The sequence below is a fragment of the Scomber scombrus genome, chromosome 12 (genome assembly GCF_963691925.1).
Source record: "Scomber scombrus chromosome 12, fScoSco1.1, whole genome shotgun sequence".
Lineage (NCBI taxonomy): Eukaryota > Metazoa > Chordata > Actinopteri > Scombriformes > Scombridae > Scomber > Scomber scombrus.
In genome coordinates this window covers 24,371,600-24,389,828 of record NC_084981.1, presented here as the reverse complement: position 1 = coordinate 24,389,828, position 18,229 = coordinate 24,371,600, and the positions used below count along the sequence as shown (strand labels likewise).

Below are 18,229 nucleotides of genomic sequence, written 5' to 3'. Positions count from 1 at the left end.
GGACACCTCGGGCTGACCCCAGCCTAACAAAGCCAACTACTAGTCACTGTCTGGGAGCCTTTTATCCCTTTCTTTTATTGGGGACCTTTCTGACCGGTCACGTTTTGTTGTCCGTCTTTTGACTGGCCACAAGGCCAAATATGGCCCCGCCGTCCCTCAATATGGCCGAGATTAATTTTTCAGCTCCGGCCATCTGTGCAGAGGGGGTAAAAAGTCAGTCAGCTAAAAGTCATAAATCTACAGTCCGAGCGTTTCAATAGATGCTGTGTGAAGGAGGGGGTGGGGGAGTGATAGATAGATAAATAGATAGATGGGTATTTTACATATATCTTGCATCCTATTTATTGGATTCTTATCGTTATTTTTTCTAAATATATCTCATATTAGTCATTTTCCCCATCAAGCAAATCTTCATTAGACTTATAATGAACATTTTTTTCTCCTTTAAATTATCCCATTACGTCTGACATAAACAACAAGAAGTGCCGCCTCTCATTGGCTGACCGCAGGGTCACGTGGCCCGCGCGGCCGTCCGTCTATTTGACAGCCGCAGGATGGCTTGATGCCAGAGGGGGAAAAAGAGACAGAGAGAGGGGAGAGAAAGAAAAATTAGTATTCTCCTACTAGTCTCGCTATAAATCAATCATGGAGTCCTACGTGGTGAGCTGTAAATATGCTGAGCCGCAGTTCCCGCCTTGTGAGGAAGATTACAGTAATTTTACTGACCAAGGGGGGTATTACAGCAACCCCCAGGACAGTGGTAGTTATGGAAGGGGTTACCAGTCAATGCAGCCCCCTCCGCCTCCATACACACCACAACAAACCGGCTATCAACATTCTGTGCAGGGGCATCACCGGGAGGATGGAGTGGACCAGTCGCAGCCTCAAAGTGAGCCCTTCCCCGGACACATACCGACAGATGCCTCTGGTAAGGAGAGGTTCTCGGTGGGTGACCTGCAGTGCCATGCCTGGATGACCTGTGCAAAACCCGCTCAGGTGCAGAGGAAAACGGCCTGCCAGGGCAAAGACAAGCCGCCTATTGTTGTCTACCCTTGGATGAAGAAAGTGCACATCGCTCAGGGTGAGATGGCCTGCAAGATTTGAATCTTTCTATCTCTGCTGCACGCTCTCTCCATTTAATATCTGCACCATTTCAGTCTGTCTCATTCCCTTGTTTCTCATTTTCTTATCTGCCAGACTCTCATTCCCCCTCTCACTCTTTCTCTGGCTTAGTTTTTTCTTTCATCCCTTCTTTCGCCTTCTTTCTCTCCCCTTCTCTCTCTCTCTCTCTCTCTCTCTCTAGTGTTTTGTCCATTTGTGAGCATCGTTTTTGTTGTCGAGTTATTTATGATCTTAGTGAGAGTCAGCGAGAATTACAACCCCTATAAAGTTTTATGGCTCTGCCACAGCTTTTGTGTGTGTGTGTGTGTGTGTGTGTGTGCGTGCGTGTGCATGCGTGTGCATGCGTGTGTGTGTGTGTGTGTGTGTGTGTGTGTGTGTGTGTGTGTGTGTGTGTGTGTGTGTGTGTGTGTGTGTGTGTGTGTGTAAGAACGATTGTGTGTCTCTGGTGTGCAACGCTGCGGGTGGACAAAAAAAAACTGTAATTTAAAAAGTAAAATCGTTTCTTGGGCCGTTTCCCAGTAAACCACAAATGAGGATCAACACCAAAAAAATGCACATAATAATTTAAATACGATTTTGTGGTGGTGATCTTTCATAGTAATTTAAATGTATAGTGTAATATATAGGCTGATGTTATACTAGCCTATTTCTAATATAGCGTATATTGAGAGTAAATGAAGAAAGAAGTCAAATTAAGTCTAAATAAATGAAATAATAAACTATTTGTCTCTCTCTCTGTGTTTCTCCTTTCTTTTATTTATTTTCTCCAGTTAATCCAAACCACACGGGTCCTGAACCAAAGCGTATGAGGACGGCCTACACGCGCCAGCAGGTTTTGGAGCTCGAGAAGGAATTCCACTTCAGTCGCTATCTCACGCGACGCCGCCGCGTGGAGGTGGCTCACACGCTCTGCCTGTCAGAGAGGCAGGTAAAGGTGTGGTTTCAGAACCGGCGCATGCGCTGGAAGAAGGACAACAAGCTGCCCAACACTAAAGGACGGAGCAAGAATAAGAAGACGACGGACGACAACAACAACAACAACAATAGCAGCAACAGCAGCAGTCCGAGTAACATCAAGGCAGTGATCGCTGTCTGAAAACTTGATGTAAGACGGCCGTGAGAAGCAGCCATGTTAGCACCTTCACATTCCAAAAAACTGATGTTGCAAAAATTGATCCAATGTGTACATGCAGGGGCGGATTTAAGAGTTGACAAGATCCTAGAGAGGCCAGAGCCAGGGCCAATATTTTTTTAAAAATGCTCAGAATATAATTTTACTACAAACATTAATATTAGTAGTACTGATTTATTTTGGTCCTTATCAACAATTTTCCAAAAACGTAACATAAATAAAAACAATAAGGAATTAGATCAACAGAAAAACAAGAATGAGTGTTTATATTGAATATGAATTATTACATCTTCAATTGCATTTCACTCTATAACACTGCCTCAACTCAAATGTTTCACTCTTAATCACAATTATATTAAGATCACTAACATTTAGTCAGCAGCTGGTTGAATTCACTGTTCAGAAAAAGTGACATTAACCAGATTTTATTTTTAAATGGGTTCTGAGCACCACAAGCCAGCTCCTAGCTCCACCCCTGGTGTAAGGAAGAGAATTAGGGCCACAAATGAAAAATTTACTTTATTCTGACGTCAAACTCAAATATTTTTTTAACATGTGGCCCTGATCCTGTTTCATAAAAGAGTCTGCAGTCCTGAAGCAATCCTAAACTGTTCATCCACCTATGTGTGTCAAAGTCTTCAATGTAGCCCATTATGTCTTATATTTGAACTCTTAGCCTTCTTTAAAGTATTCTACATATTTCTGTTATATATATATTTCTATATATATAGGCTATATATGGTTTACATCCAATTTTAGGCTTCACATTGAATTCATGAATGAATGTCTTTAAGGCTTACAGTTAGGTAAACGTCAAGGTTGTAGATGGTCTGACATCTCTGGTGAAATAGGGGAATTGTTTCATATTTATAAAGCCGATGTTTAAAATACGCAGAAAGCATGGTGCCTATTGCTTGCAGTCTTGCAAAACTCGTCCTGGAGAGATTGTGTCTTTTTTGTTGTTGGAGAAAACAGGGTTTTATTTCCACAGGGTAAACATTAAATACAGGGTTTTTTATAATAGCTACCTAATAGATGAGATAGCCTAACTTATGAATATGCACATTACCAAAATGTTGTTTCCACAAACTGGCGCTTAACAGGGAAAAAACAACGAACTTCCTATGATAAAAGAAACACCATGAAACACCAAATTGCTCGGTGGCTGACCTGCAGGATGGTTGGACAACGAATGTAGCTTTTGTTTTTTTGTACATACAGGAGCATCCAAAAACCAATGCATATTTAGCAGGATGAGTAGCCATATCGTGCAGTTTTTCTTATCTCCAAAAAGCGAATACGTGTTCAATATTTTAAAGGGAAAGTTATACATTTTTACGCACGGGGAAATAAATAAATAAATAATCGAAAATGTAAAACAGCCAAATTGGAGGTGCAGGAGTCTCTCTGACTGTAAATCCAACTTATTTTCTCAGGGTTACAGGGTTTTAGCGAACATGACGTTTGTTATTTTTATTCAGCACCAAGAGGTTAAAAATAATCCTCTCTGAAATATCATAATGTTGCTTTTTCACAGAATATGTTTTCGCTTTGAGTCCAGTTTAATATGCTATCGATTCATATTATAGCCTACGCCAGTACTTATTTTTATTTGTAGCTTATTATTTAGAAGCATATTTTATTATCTGTAGCAAGCATCATCTATGTTCTTTTGTACGTGTTCATATGTTGTTTTTTTGTTTGCTTTTTTTCTTCGAAAAAGTATGAAGAGCCCTTTGTGTGAGAATTTTATACGTGAAAATGTTTTGATAAAATACTAGATGATAATAAATAAAAATGTTTCAAAACTGAGAATATTTTTTCTCGTCTCTCTCTCTATCTCATACACACACACACACACACACACACACACACACACACACACACACACACACACACACACACACACACACACACACACACACACACACACACACACACACAGTGACCTTCCATGTTGGATGGTGAAAGGAGAGCAACTCCGAACATGATTCATGAATGAAAGACGAAATCATGAGCTTCATTTTCGGCTCAAGCAAATAACCAGCAAGTAATATTAATAAAAAACAATCTTCCTGCACTGCCGATGGAGCGGAGAGGAAGGACTTCTTAACACAAACTTTATATTTCATACCAGTGAGCAAACTGCTGTAAACGCTCTTTGTTAAAGTCATAATTTAACGGAGCGTCAAATCGCTTGTAGGGGAGCCAAGACAAATATCTGGTCCGTGATGTCTCAACTGAGACGCTGAGGATTGTCTCCCGTGGGGAGGAGTTCAAACGTGCTCCAAGCAGATACACGGTGATCCTGAACGTTTTTAATCATTACAGCGACAGTTTTCTTAAAGACACGTCTGAGTAAAGACCAGGTGTTGAGGCTGCAGCTTCAATGCTTTTGTGTCTTAAAATGAGTCAGGGATGCTTTAAAACACTCTGTAGGAAAACTGTTGTCACGTTAAATGGTTAACACGCTTTATACAGACGATATTTCAAGTACATGCACTGCAAACTGTTAAAACGTGACAGTAATATGAATAAATATCATATACAAAGTTGGTGTACGCCAAAAACGTCCACGTCCACATCCACGCGAGTTCAGTATTTTGTAATTTCTATGCGCCTTTTACGCATCGTTTACGCACAGTTTTTTTTCGGGGGGCACAGGATTCTTTTGATGAACACCGACTTCTTTCTGTGTGTATGTGTGTGTGCCTATGTATGTGTGGTGGGATGTAAGGGAAATGAGCGCCGAGAGCTCCTTTAATTGGTGGCTTCCGGTCGAGACGTGGTTAAACGTGCAAAGAGGGCACCAAGGAGCTGACATAGAGCAACCTGGATCAGCTACCAAAATGCTTGAGATCCAACACAAAGCTGATCAGCCAGGCTAAAAAAAAAAAATCAAAATATTTATATCTCTATGGCTCTGCATGTCTGCAATTTAAGACAGGAGCCAAAAGTGAACTAAGGGATACTTTGCTCTGCTGTGGGAAATGGAGTAAAGCAATCAACGGCACATTGTAAATCTGGTAACTATGACACATCCCATTCTGTGCAGGCTGTACACTTGGTTGATAATATATTTAAATATAACCTGTTTTGAAGGGAAACAGCAATATATCCTTTTCATGAAAGCAATATAAACAATACGTTTATTGCCCGTTCTATTACATTAAGAAACATCTGTAAAACATCCCGTGGTGCGTGAATGTGTATGCTCTGCGTAGAAATGGTGCATATTTATTCTTTGTCTGGTGTCTACCTCTCTCACCAACCTGTTTTTGCAGCATCACTCTGGCTGCGATGAAGCAGGGACGCCCCCGTCTGGTGTCACTGAGTGTTGCAGCCTGGAAGACAAAATACAGCAAGATCATGTTGTAAGAAACTGAACTTCATTTTCAGGCAAGGATCAGATCAGTTTGAAATGTAGTCAGGGAAACAAACTATGATAACAAGATAACTTTGACTGAACACTAACGAATCACTGCCTTTATTACAAGACATGTTGTATGTGTTTAATTTCTATAATACAGAGGTTGTCAACCTTTTTTGGGGGGTCAGCGCCCCCCTATCTATTATCCAAGTCCCTTACAGCCCCCTATCAATTACAATGTAGGCTAATTGTCTCTCTGAATATTAAGGTTAAGAATTATTTTGTGTTATATCAGAACAAACCCATGTCATTGGATGCCAACTAACAGATTTGATTTAACTGGACAGTTGTACTATCATCATGACTTTCACATGCAGGGAGAAAAAAAAAAATCCACATGAACAGAAATATTTGAGTGTTAAACAAATTCAACAGTTAGAAATTTGACAGTCAAGCTTTAATTAGGTCTCGTTATTGATCATGAACAGCATCCGATCAGAAAACATTCATTTGGTGCCAAATAAGAAAAATCCTTTAAAATTGCTCCAACAGAAAACAAGAGCAGCCGACTAAGGGAAAGTCTGAGGCTACAGGAAGAAAGCAGGAGGATGTATCCATAGCTAAGGTGTTCAGTACAATACTGGTAATGGTCTGCGCCATATTGCTGATATGATATGATTTGATTATTGCTTATTAATGTCTGACTACTTTGACTTTTGTTCCAGGTTTTTCTTCCAAAGTTCAGAGCAGCTTTTCTGTGACAACATTTCCTTAAAAAACACTTCAGGTTTGAAGAGGAATACAGATCATTTTGACTGTTTGTGAATAAATCTGCTGTGAATTACATGTTTGTTCTTCTGTTTGGTTTCCTGCTTAAAGCCGTTGATTAAATTTCACCTTCAATGATGAGCTTGATTTTTTATTATTTTCAGCATCTAAAAAAGGTAAAGTTACAAACAGTTTTCATCATGTTTGAGTCTGAAGGGGTTTAACTGTTCTGAAAACAGAGATAATATTTATAGTGATGTGTTATGTTGCTTACTCTTTTCAGTTCTTTTTCATTCCTGGAACTGGCGTTGCTTGAATTATTACTTAAACAACAACGTTAGATTTTAAATGTGACAAAATATCATAGCTTACAGCAGGAACAGCAATGTTTCAATAGTGACTGTATAACTGCAAATAATATGTCACTTGAGGGAAATAAATGTCAGTAAAATAAATGACATTAAAATACTGAGTGAAGTTTAGAAAGAATGAAGAAAAGAACATCAGTCAGTATATTCCTCCCTCTGATTCTTTGAGGGGAGGGCTGGTTTCAGTCAGTAGCTAAGTTTACAGGAATTCACCAAATTTGAACACACATTATGCTACAAACTAAGTGTGACCTACTCAACTGGAGGGTGCAGCACTACTAACTACATCTTAACATGGATCCACCCAAGAATAGCTTCTGTACAGAGGTCAACACACAGATACATGTAAAGAAAGTTAGACAGAGACTTGGCTTCAATTGTATAAACATTTATTAAAAACCATGAATAGAAATATTGCAGTAAAACCAGAGGACTACTTTATTGGAACAATAATAATAATAAAAGAGTGATAACAGAAAAAAGAGGTATTCAGATATTAAATTGGTTAACACAGGGGTATCCTAAAATGTCACGCTGGTTCTGGGCAAGATACCACTAGAAAAAGATACCATTAACAAGACATGCTGACTGCTGCAGGTCTTTATCACACACACACACACACACACACACACACACACACACACACACACACACACACACACACACACACACACACACACACACACACACACACACACACACACACACACACACACACACACACACACACACACACACACACACACACACACACACACACACACACACACACACACACACACACACACAAAGACCATGAGAGACACAATGGCACTAAATAAAATGAGTCAAAGAAAACAAAGGACAAAACAGGATGTAAGTGAAACAGTACCTATGCTGAAAATGAAGGGAAGAAAAATTATTTATATGAATAAAAACATACATCAAATTTCCTGAAGTGACCTTCCACAGCCTACTTAAATGTATCACACCTCTACTATGGTGACACCTGCCAAATATGGTGCAGCTAAAATGCCCCACCCCACCACTGAATCACTACATTATAAGGAAACTTGTCTTTTTTTTATTTTTAAATAAAGCTCAATACAAAAATAATTTGGGAAATAAAGCAATTTAAAGTGCCCCCCTCTACAGGTGGCATCTACCCCCTCCTCCACAACTCCGGATGCTCAATCAATACTGGGTTTACCTGTACCTGTCATTTACCATTGGCACAATTCATACAAAGATAAAAACTAGCAATTTAACACAAAGTAGGATAGCACACTTCACACACCTCAAACAGGAATCCAAAATCCCCTGTCTGTAGTTTGAAAGCAGTTGTGGAAACTCTGTAGCAACTTCAGAAAACTACAAATACACGACTTCCTCTGTACGTGTTTCCCGCGAAATATCCTTATCCTTGAAAGTGACAACTAAGCAGAAGGGAGGAAGTGACGTATGGCCGTGACCAGCCAGGTGAAAGTGGTATACCTGCTCAGGAGGCGTTCAGGTACAGTGCTAACCGTAGGTGACCCCGCTCCTCAAAGCCCTCAGAGCCCTAAACACAGATCTGGATAAAACATATGTGTATATAATGGAGATACAAAGTCATTATTTATAGATACTAAGTCATTATTTAGAGATATTAAGTCATTATTTAGAGATATCAAGTCATTATTTAGAGATACTAAGTCATTATTTAGAGATATTAAGTCATTATTTAGAGATACTAAGTCATTATTTTGAGATATTAAGTCATTATTTTGAGATAAAAAGTCATTATTTAGAGATACTAAGTCATTATTTTGAGATAATAAGTCATTATTTTGAGATACTAAGTCATTTTTCTGAGATATTAAGTCATTATTTTGTGATAGTATCTCATTATTTTGACTTACAGGATCTTTTTTTCATCACATTGTTGGAAAAGGGTTTCGATAGACTTTGACAGCGTTGTAAAAAAAGAAAGAAAGAAAAAACAACATTGTGAAAATGTGCATTTAAATGCAGGAATAAAACTATGATTAAAAACAGACATAGCTACCCAAACGCACCCAAACACACATGAGTGCCCCTTTTAAAAAATCTTGCTTCCAGGTTCTCCTGGAAGTTTTCTGAACGCCCGCTAGAGGGCGGTACTGCCCCACTTGATGAACACTATTGTAACATTAGGCTATTAATATTTAGTTGAAGGCTTCATATGTTAATGGATATTTCATTTGTTATGCTTTAACAGCTGCTTTATTATCTTTACAATGTTGTTTCTATTTAATAACGAATTGTTCTTGCCACAATATTATTTTCATTTCTGTACAGCACTTAGAATTACCCTGGGTATGAAATGTGCTTTATACATAAAGCAGAGGGGCAGTAAAGTAATTTAAATGCAAATAAACCAGAATACACACTAATGTTTATAAATGTGTGGAGCTCTTGAGAGAAAGCTTATTCAAAATTATGATAAAAGCTCTGACATCGTGTTGTATTGGGATGCATTATGGTGCATCCCAATTATTATTATGTCCACCCTCAGGATATACTACTGTGACCACAACACATACTCAAGAAAAAAGCCACATTAGACCTACATATGATACAGTATATGTGTGTGTGTGTGTGTGTGTGTGTGTGTGTGTGTGTGTGTGTGTGTGTGTGTGTGTGTGTGTGTGTGTGTGTGTGTGGCTCATCCAAATAAAAAGGTAATTAACAGTGAGAGCTTCATTTCCTGGGAAGATGATGAGGGGTGGGGAGGGGTGAAATATGCAGACACAGTAAGAATGAAAGAATACTGTTTTGGGTGTAACACACACACACACACACACACACACACACACACACACACACACACGCACGCACACACACACACACACACACACACACACACACACACACACACACACACACACACACACACAATAAATAAGCCACATTAGACCTCCAGACTCATCCAAATAAAATTATATAAAATACTAATACAAAGGTCAACAGTAGGAGGTAACAGTGAACGCCTCATCTCCTGGGAAAATTATGACACGGTGAGAATGAGATAATACTGTTTACTGTTTTGAGTGTACACACACACACACACACACACACACACACACACACACACACACACACACACACACACACACACACACACACACACACACACACACACACACACACACACTGTTTAGCACAGTTGCAGTTTCCAGCGTTATTACGGAGAGCGGAACCAAAGTGATTGGAGACACATTTTCTCTACGGGACTTAAATCGCTGGCGGACCAGTCGGTGACAGCAGAACAAGCACTTGCCCTTAAACTTGCATGTAGCTAAATCATCAGGTCATCTAAAAAAAACCATTTAATTAAACATAAAGGACATAAAAACAACAGCACCATGTCTCTTGCTGCAGACGCCTTCGTGTCGCAGATCTCGGGTGAGTCACAACGTGTCGACATTAAACCAGCTGCTGTTGTTGTGTTATTGAGCTAGCTGCAGCCTGCTAACCTCTAGTGATGATATGGAGCTGTTTTATATTATTAATTAATTACAAAGCAGAGAGCATTGTAGTAATCTGTTCATCTATAACAAGCAACGACGTCTGTCCTCGTTCCCTTTATGTGTTTTTACTTCTGCAGAGTGAATTTATGTCTGTGCATGAATTTAATGTTTAGCCAAAAAAATGGTAAGATTATTATCTTCTGCTCCAAAAAGGAAAAGACAGAATAAAACCATCCGTGTTGTGTGGTTAATTACTGCACCACCTGATCCTCTTGCACTGGTACACTCTTATTAAGCAAATATTTTGCAAAACCTATGCTCATTAATGCTTGTTCCAGTTCAATCCTTGACACTATATTATTTAAATTCTCTATATTTGCATCTGTCTCTATGTATTTTAACCGTCCTGTTGTCCTCAGGTCAATTTTGACAGGTGTAAACTCAAAAATGAGCTATTATTTCATTTAAATTAGGCTTATTAACCATCATTTCCATAAATGTGTAACACCTGTGGTGATAAATTGGATTGAAGCTGACTAAAAAGGTTTAACACAGAAATTGGGTGATCATTTATACCTTTTATATGCTTTATAACTAAACAGGGTCAGTTTTGCTTTTACCAGTTCAACCTTTCACACTAGATTATTTACATTCTCTATATTTTAATCTCTCTATTTATTTTAAACCTTAATTTAAAATTGTTTTCTGTGAATTTATGCAACATTTTCACCCAGTCAGGGAAACTTAGGTTCATTTCTTCATAGATAGCATTTGATACTGAAAAGTATAAATGAAAATGTGCTGAGATGACAATAAAGAGCCTTGAATAATTGATCTTTTAAACTTATACACACACTGAGCACTTACCTAATGCAATCCAATTCAACAGCTCTGCCATACATTACACCTTTCCAGTTTTTGATACCAACATAATAAAGTTACTTCAAAGGAGATGCGGCTGTTGATTTTAAGGAAACACTGGTGGAATATTTTAAAGACTTTCACGCTCTTTACATTGTTAACTTGCTCTTGATATTTGGGAAGTGTTAAATTCACACCAGCAAGTTCTCAAACCAAAGATCTGCGTATAGCTCCCAGTGTATTTAAAGACCTCCGCGTATTCAGTGTATTTAAAGCCACTTTCAGTATATATTTAGACACCTCGATATCTATATTTGAAAAACTGTCCTAAACCCTCCAGCACCACCTTTATTTTTAAATGTTACTTTTTTTTTGTTGAATCTGCATTAGATAGCTTTTATCCTGTATATCTTCACACCGTTATTGCAAATGTTGTATTGTCAGTTAAAAAAATATGTTATGTGTAGGACTGTTGTAATATAACTCCCAGCCGTCAGTGGCAGAACTTAAGAAGAAAAATCTATTTGACAAGAGAAGAAAGTTTGTGCCATCTTGGATTTCACATGATTTGCATAGAGTTGAATGAAAATTTACTTTCACTCCTCCGGCATAAATCATGTTTTTGTCACTTTATTCACAAGCAGCATTAATAAGAAACCCTGTGAATTGTTGTTGAAAGTCTTTGCATTTTCAACATTCATCCAGTTAGCAGCTTTATTAACAGTGAATGGCTGAAATATGCTTTGCTAAACAGGGATATAGTGTCTGTGCTACTATGGGGAGGTGTGTCTGTTAGCACACAGTTAGATTTGAATTAATATTTCAATGATTTATTAGTGCAGGTATTGCAGAGTTACATAGAATAATGTTAACTGTTAAACTCAGAAGCAACACAACAGTTCGTTAAACCAATTTATCACCTTGACATTATGTGTGTGTGTGTGTGTGTGTGTGTGTGTCTGCATGTCTCTTTATAACATGGACAGCTGCAGAGCCTTGGCCTGAAAATGCAACCTTGTACCAGCCGCTGAAGGGTAAGTCTGCGTTTGAACAAAATGAATCGACATCACAGAGACGTGGATGTTTGGATGTTGATTTTAATTACTTTCATTAATGTGTTGTTGTTGTTTTAACAGAGGACCAAATTCTGCTGTCAGACTGTGCCTCCTCTCTTGCAGTTCAGGTGAAGTTCTATAAACATATCACAGTATGAGTGTTGGCATGTTTTGTATATTCATTTCTGCATGCATGATACTTCTCTTACTTCTCTTACTCCTCTTGGAAACTGATTAACTTCTCAGTTAATTGTTTTGGCATTAATTGTCTGTGTCCTGTGTCTCCTGTGCAGGCGTACCTCAGGATGTGTGGTCTGCCAGTGCAGGTGGTGTGCAGAGCAAATGCTGAATACATGTCTCCGTCTGGTTAGTACACATCGCTGCAGAGTTCAATCAATCAATCTTTATTTATATAGCGCCAAATCACAACTAAAGTTATCTCGAGGCACTTTTCACATAGAGCAGGTCTAGACTGTACTCTTTAATTAAATTTGAAGAGACCCAACATTCCGCCATAAGCAAGTACTTAGCTACAGTGGTGAGGAAAAACTCCCCTTTTAATGGGAAGAAACATCAAGCAGAACAAGGCTCTAGGTGGGCGGCTATCTGCCTTGACTGGTTGGGGTTAGTTGTATCTTTAAATCCAGAGTTGGGATGTTTTTAGTCCCAGTATTTTGTATTTACATATAACCAGATTGTGTTTAGATCCAGTTGAAATAGATGTTATCTTTGTACTGAAGTTTATTTTTGTGCATCTCATGACGGGCTCTGATATCACTGTCTCTACATTGTGTTGTGTTAAAAACTTGTCAGCCATTCAGCCTGTTTGTTATGGAAAATTCTGTGTCTTGTAACTTCTATGCATTTCTCAATATTATACCCAAAGCTAAAATTGACACTGTTAACTTCCTTATTTCTTGGCTTAATAAAACTTGAGGATCTTCTCACCACTGAGCTCTTTGTCTTTTGGGTTGTGCAGTTACAGATGTTGTGCTTGCTATTCAAAAGTGACTGTAATGATGCTAATTGGTGTGCTTCTCTCACTTAATGTTTCTCTCTGTAGGTAAAATTCCCTTCATCCACGTAGGAAACCAGGTGGTGTCAGAACTGGGGCCGATAGTGCAATTCACCAAAGCTAAAGTGAGTAGCACAAACACTGACCCTGAAGTTGTTACTAAATATATCACATCTGCCTATTCTTCTGACTTATTTAAAGAAACGCTCTAATGTAGATGTCATTCTCTAGAGATATTGCTCATTTTGGTAATTCCCTTGTGGTCTGTCAGTGTGTATAATTTCATCTCTCTGTGTGTTTTTGGGGTTTTAAGGGTCATTCTTTGAGCGACGGCTTAGATGATGTTCAAAGAGCTGAAATGAAAGCGTACATGGAGTTGGTCAACAACATGCTGCTTACTGCTGAGGTACACACACACACATAGCTGAAACAATATACTGGTAATTGTAGCTTCAATGCAGTTACAGACCATTATCAGTATTTCCAGTAATGTAATATCAGCTTTCTTTTCTTCTCTCCACAGCTGTACATTCAGTGGTGCGATGACGCTACAGCCACTGAGGTGTGTCTTCTGTTTGCGCTTAGATATCTAATCATAGATTTAGCAGCGATTTTATTCATTCCTACTTCAACTGTGCCAGTTTAATTATTTGTCTTTGTTTTCTTTAGATTTCTCGTCCCAGATACAGCAATCCGTACTCGTGGCCCCTCAGCAACATACTTGCCTATCAGAAACAGTGGGAGGTCCGCAGGAAGATGAATGCCATCGGCTGGGGAGGAAAAAATCTTGAGCAGGTCGGCAACCACCTGGCATCACATGCCTGCTGAATATCTCATAATGATTTTTTATTGATTTTTTTTTTTATACACTAAGATGAATTTTTTTTACAATTATCTTTTCAGTGTTATTCCTTATTTAATTTGTTGTCTCCCAAACTCTTTGCAGTCCCATAAAACCCTCATAAACGTTAACAAAAGCATGATTATTGTCACTTTTTCTTCTCTCTTAGGTCTATGAGGATGTGAGTCAGTGCTGTCAGGCTCTGTCTCAAAGGCTGGGAACACAACCGTACTTCTTTAATAAACAGTATGTATCCCTTGTGTGTGTCTGTTTGTGTGTGTGTGTGTGTGTGTTTGACTGAAGACTGTGTGTCTTGTTTGTCTGTCATAGCAGCTGAAAGATAAAACATCAGTAAGAAGGCAGAGTGAGAGGTGGTACTTCAGATTAATGCAGAACCTGTCAGATTATGTTCTGCAGCTGATCTCACAGGAGTGTAAACCAGAAGTAAAAAAAATATGTAGAGGCCTTGACTGTGTTTTCTTTAGTGCCACCTTGTGGTGTAATGCTGTAATGACACCCTTAACTCATGTCTGAAGGTGAACCAGAACCTCTCTGTACATCAACAACTTTTAGAAAATGCTAATGAGTCCAACCACATGTACTATATATTCATGTTATGGCTTCTTCTAACCCTTCAGTTCAGATTTCTCATTTAAAACAGTGAAAAAAGTGGAAGAAATAATTTGTAGGGGTAAGAAAGTTTCTCTGTGTAAGCTGAGATGCAATGGTCCATCACTGGTACAGGTTTTAACTGTAGATGATCCATACAATTAAGAACTGTCCTGTGTTTGTTGTAGGCCTACAGAGTTGGACGCGTTAGTGTTCGGTCACCTCTTCACCATACTGACCACCAGGCTGACCAGTGCTGAGCTGGCCGAGAGGATCAAGAGTAACAGCAACCTGCTGTCCTTCTGCAGGCGCATCGAACAGACCTACTTTGAAGACAAGAGCTCCTGAAAGACCCAAAACAACCCGACTGTCTCTCTGTATCATCTCATCCTTGTACATTCTGCTCTTTCTTCTTTCATTCCCATGTTATTATTAAACAGAAGTTAAAAACTATTACCTGTTCATATCCACAAACTTGCCCGTTAATTAGACGTGCGTTACTCTTTTGCTTCCTGCTTGTACATTGTTGCATGCTGTAGCTAGAAGCCCACTATCTTTGTTAATTACAAGTATGGATAGCACCAAACTACACACGACCACAACACAGATTGTTCTTAAAAGTATTACGACACATGTATATGAAAAGCTGTCTAAGAGAATAACTTGTGACATTTAGAGCACACGACACATGCGCTATTCAAATCTAGTCTGCATTTCAGTTAAACTGTTTCCACAATCCTCAAGATGAATCTTCAACAGACCATGGAGCCTTTACAGGTCCAACATTATGGGAGTTAAGTAAAAATGTTAATATAATAATTTAACTCTGAGTGGACCCTAAAAAGATGGCTGCTTCCCAGCATAGAGACAAAGACTTTTTTATAGCACTTATAATTTTTCCATTGTTTGCACCTTGTCTCACAAGAATACTCTGCTCTGATGTGTCAGAGTGCATTTACCAACACCCACAGTCTCACCACGGATAGGTTGGGGATGGTTTTACAGCTGTGTGACAGGGCTGCCTTTCAGAAGTCAGGACTCCATTCGAGACGGGTCCGAGGTCAAACTGGTGAATTTTTTTCTTCCTTCCGTTAACTTGTGAAGCTTGTCAGAAATGTGAATCAGAGTTGTCATTGTGTTAAAATCCAGAGCTTGCTGTTCTGCTGTATAAAAAAACAAAAACACGTGAACATAATGATGAGGAGGATGTGATTTATTCCTTGGTTTTTCAACCTTTTTTTTTTCAATGCGTGAATGGAAAGTGCCTATCAAATAAAAGTCATTGCATTTAACATGAAAATTCAATCTTTGGTGTTATTTCATGTTTAGATGGTGAAAAATCATGCCACCATTTTTAACAACTATAAAATGTCACCCAACAAAGGATCACTCTGGTTTTTACTTATTTGTATATGTAACATAATTTATCGCTAAATAATATTTGAAGTATACAGTTGCCATCATCCCAAGCTTCAACAACAAGGAACGCACACTGATTCATTTCTATACATCATCACTGAAAGGTTGCTGAAGTATCCAGTGATGTGCTTAAAACATTCACCAAATGCTGCAAAACAAATGACAACAAACAAACAAAAAAAGAGGTTAATTAAGTAAAGAGCAGCACAACTTCAGTCTATGAAGAAATCCCTTGAATCTATTTTTGGATGTTTCTGACACTTGGCCGTATGCGTTTCTGCCTGCAGGTCTCAGACACGATCATTGTCTGATCACCTCTGATTGCCCTCCAGTTAAGCAGTTTGTGTCTGTCTTCCAGGTTTCCTGTGAGGTCAGAGTTTGACCTTTCAGTTTGCAGGAGCTGTGACATCATGAGTGATGAGCTACGACGGTCCAATGCTGCACAGTTAGAGGTCATCAGCCAGACAGCAGATGCACAGACAGAGAGAAATAAACAGAAAGACAGAAATTAACATCTTACTGAAGATATCCGGTCAAGTCCACAGCAATTTGTGGATTTCAAAACCACAGGATCTCAGACCACCAGTGCCCGGAAACCCCTGGGGTCATGTGTTGACACGCTTATAATTCTGAGTTTGATCTCTCAATGTCTAAAACATGCGTTTATCAATAAACAACACATTCAAAGTATCTATTTGATTAATTGTGTATTTGGAGCAGTACAACTACAATGAGTTTTGGTGTTAGTCCTTAACAGTGAAGCACCAATAGCTTCTTTTTAGAGTAAATGGTAAATGGACCATACTTATATAGGGCCTTTCTAGACTTTAGACCATGCAAAGCGCTCAACATTCACCCATTGACACACACATTCATACACTGATGATACAGCCATTGGGAGCAGTTTGGGGTTCAGTATCTTGTGGACTGGAGGAGACAGGAATCAAACCACTGATCTTCTAATTATGAGCCTCTAATTTACACTGATGATGAACAATCAGAAAAAATCCACCACAGAAGAATGTCTTCATCCACAATAAGCCAAAAGGCAATGAGACTATTAGGCATGATGTGTTATGAAAAAGGGAAGAGGACTTTGGACCAATAAGTCATGGCTGCAAACATTCCTGCAATGCACTGAGCACATTCACATTAAAGACAGTATATGTACTAACATTGTAAGACATCATGAATGTACATTATGCCAAAGGGAAGGAGTCATAATGGGTCCTCACAGAAATATTGTTGATAGATAGTGAAGTTTTAATACCTCATCTTTTTCCAATGTGCAGCTATCACAACAGACATGATTTGAACCGAAGGTAAAACGATGTAAAGATGTCTGTTTACAACATCAGTGGAAGAATGTTGCAGGACACCAGGATAGCAGTCAGTCTGAACAGAGTTCCCCAGTGACCTTTGAATATGCCCCCTTGCAAGAAGAAAACACTGGAAGAAGGGAAGTGTGTGTGCAGAAGGGAATGTTATCTTTGCCTTGTAACTAAAACATTGTCTCCAATTCCAGCAGCAGTGTTCTTGGTGCTCCTTCCAAAACTTTTGTATTAATAAACCTTATTAAACTTTGATCAAGGCTGGATTACCAAGTGGGGAACTGGGGACTGGAGCCCCAAGGCTTCAGGTTAGACATTTACATTTACATTAGTCATTTGGCAGACACTTTAATCCAAAGAGATTTACAAGCATTAGAAGACAGTGACTCAAAAGAGATGTGGTACAAATTCTCAAGTAGCTGACAAGGAACTGCAATAAGATAAAATGTATCGACTTAATTAAAGTAAGAAACAATTGGTCTTGTGGCAATATGTAACAGTTGGTTTGTGGGACATTATAAACTGAGATTATTGGAGTCTTTTATGGCATTTCCTGCATTATAACCTAATCTTGAGGCAATATGTTTCAGAGGGATGCTGAATTCAAATCTACATGTATTATCTCAGTACATGTTGTGCTTATATGGTGCATTTTACAAAATACATTTTTTTCTTGTAATATTTGGGTTGTGGGCCACCAGTAATTTAGTAGCTTAATCTGGATTTTAATAAATTATTGGTTTTTTTTTTAGAAGTTTTGTTACATGTGTTCATATTGTCTCAATAACTTTTATCTGTGCGTGAGATCCACAGCTTGTAATGACATACTTTTTCCAGAAGGGGGCAGCATGAGGCTAGAAAAGGCTCT

At 38.7% G+C, this 18,229-nt stretch overlaps 2 protein-coding genes across 2 annotated transcripts; both read left to right on the top strand.

Annotated features, from left to right (window-relative positions):
- Positions 1-645: 645 nt before the first annotated feature.
- Positions 646-2,218, top strand: LOC133992026 (homeobox protein Hox-D4b-like). The gene is made up of 2 exons (XM_062430675.1): positions 646-1,081; positions 1,893-2,218. Exons 1-2 carry the CDS (start codon positions 646-648, stop codon positions 2,216-2,218), a joined length of 762 nt encoding a protein of 253 aa, XP_062286659.1.
- Positions 2,219-10,007: 7,789 nt separating this feature from the next.
- On the top strand, positions 10,008-15,897 carry mtx2 (metaxin 2). Its single transcript, XM_062430174.1, has 10 exons — positions 10,008-10,165; positions 12,078-12,125; positions 12,228-12,274; positions 12,440-12,512; positions 13,210-13,286; positions 13,475-13,567; positions 13,685-13,723; positions 13,831-13,956; positions 14,172-14,248; positions 14,800-15,897. The coding sequence occupies exons 1-10, from the start codon at positions 10,126-10,128 to the stop codon at positions 14,957-14,959; spliced, it is 780 nt and encodes a 259-aa protein (XP_062286158.1). The 5' UTR covers positions 10,008-10,125; the 3' UTR covers positions 14,960-15,897.
- The last annotated feature ends 2,332 nt before the right edge of the window (positions 15,898-18,229 follow it).

What these genes read in the sequence shown, in the direction of transcription:
- LOC133992026 (XM_062430675.1), top strand. Translation starts at nt 646, where the DNA reads ATGGAGTCCTACGTGGTGAGCTGTAAATATGCTGAGCCGCAGTTCCCG. An exon ending in GAAAGTGCACATCGCTCAGG is followed by an intron (nt 1,082 to 1,892) that starts GTGAGATGGCCT and finishes TATTTTCTCCAG; the next exon opens with TTAATCCAAACCACACGGGT.
- mtx2 (XM_062430174.1), top strand. Translation starts at nt 10,126, where the DNA reads ATGTCTCTTGCTGCAGACGCCTTCGTGTCGCAGATCTCGG. An exon ending in CCTCCTCTCTTGCAGTTCAG is followed by an intron (nt 12,275 to 12,439) that starts GTGAAGTTCTAT and finishes TCTCCTGTGCAG; the next exon opens with GCGTACCTCAGGATGTGTGG. An exon ending in ACATGCTGCTTACTGCTGAG is followed by an intron (nt 13,568 to 13,684) that starts GTACACACACAC and finishes TTCTCTCCACAG; the next exon opens with CTGTACATTCAGTGGTGCGA.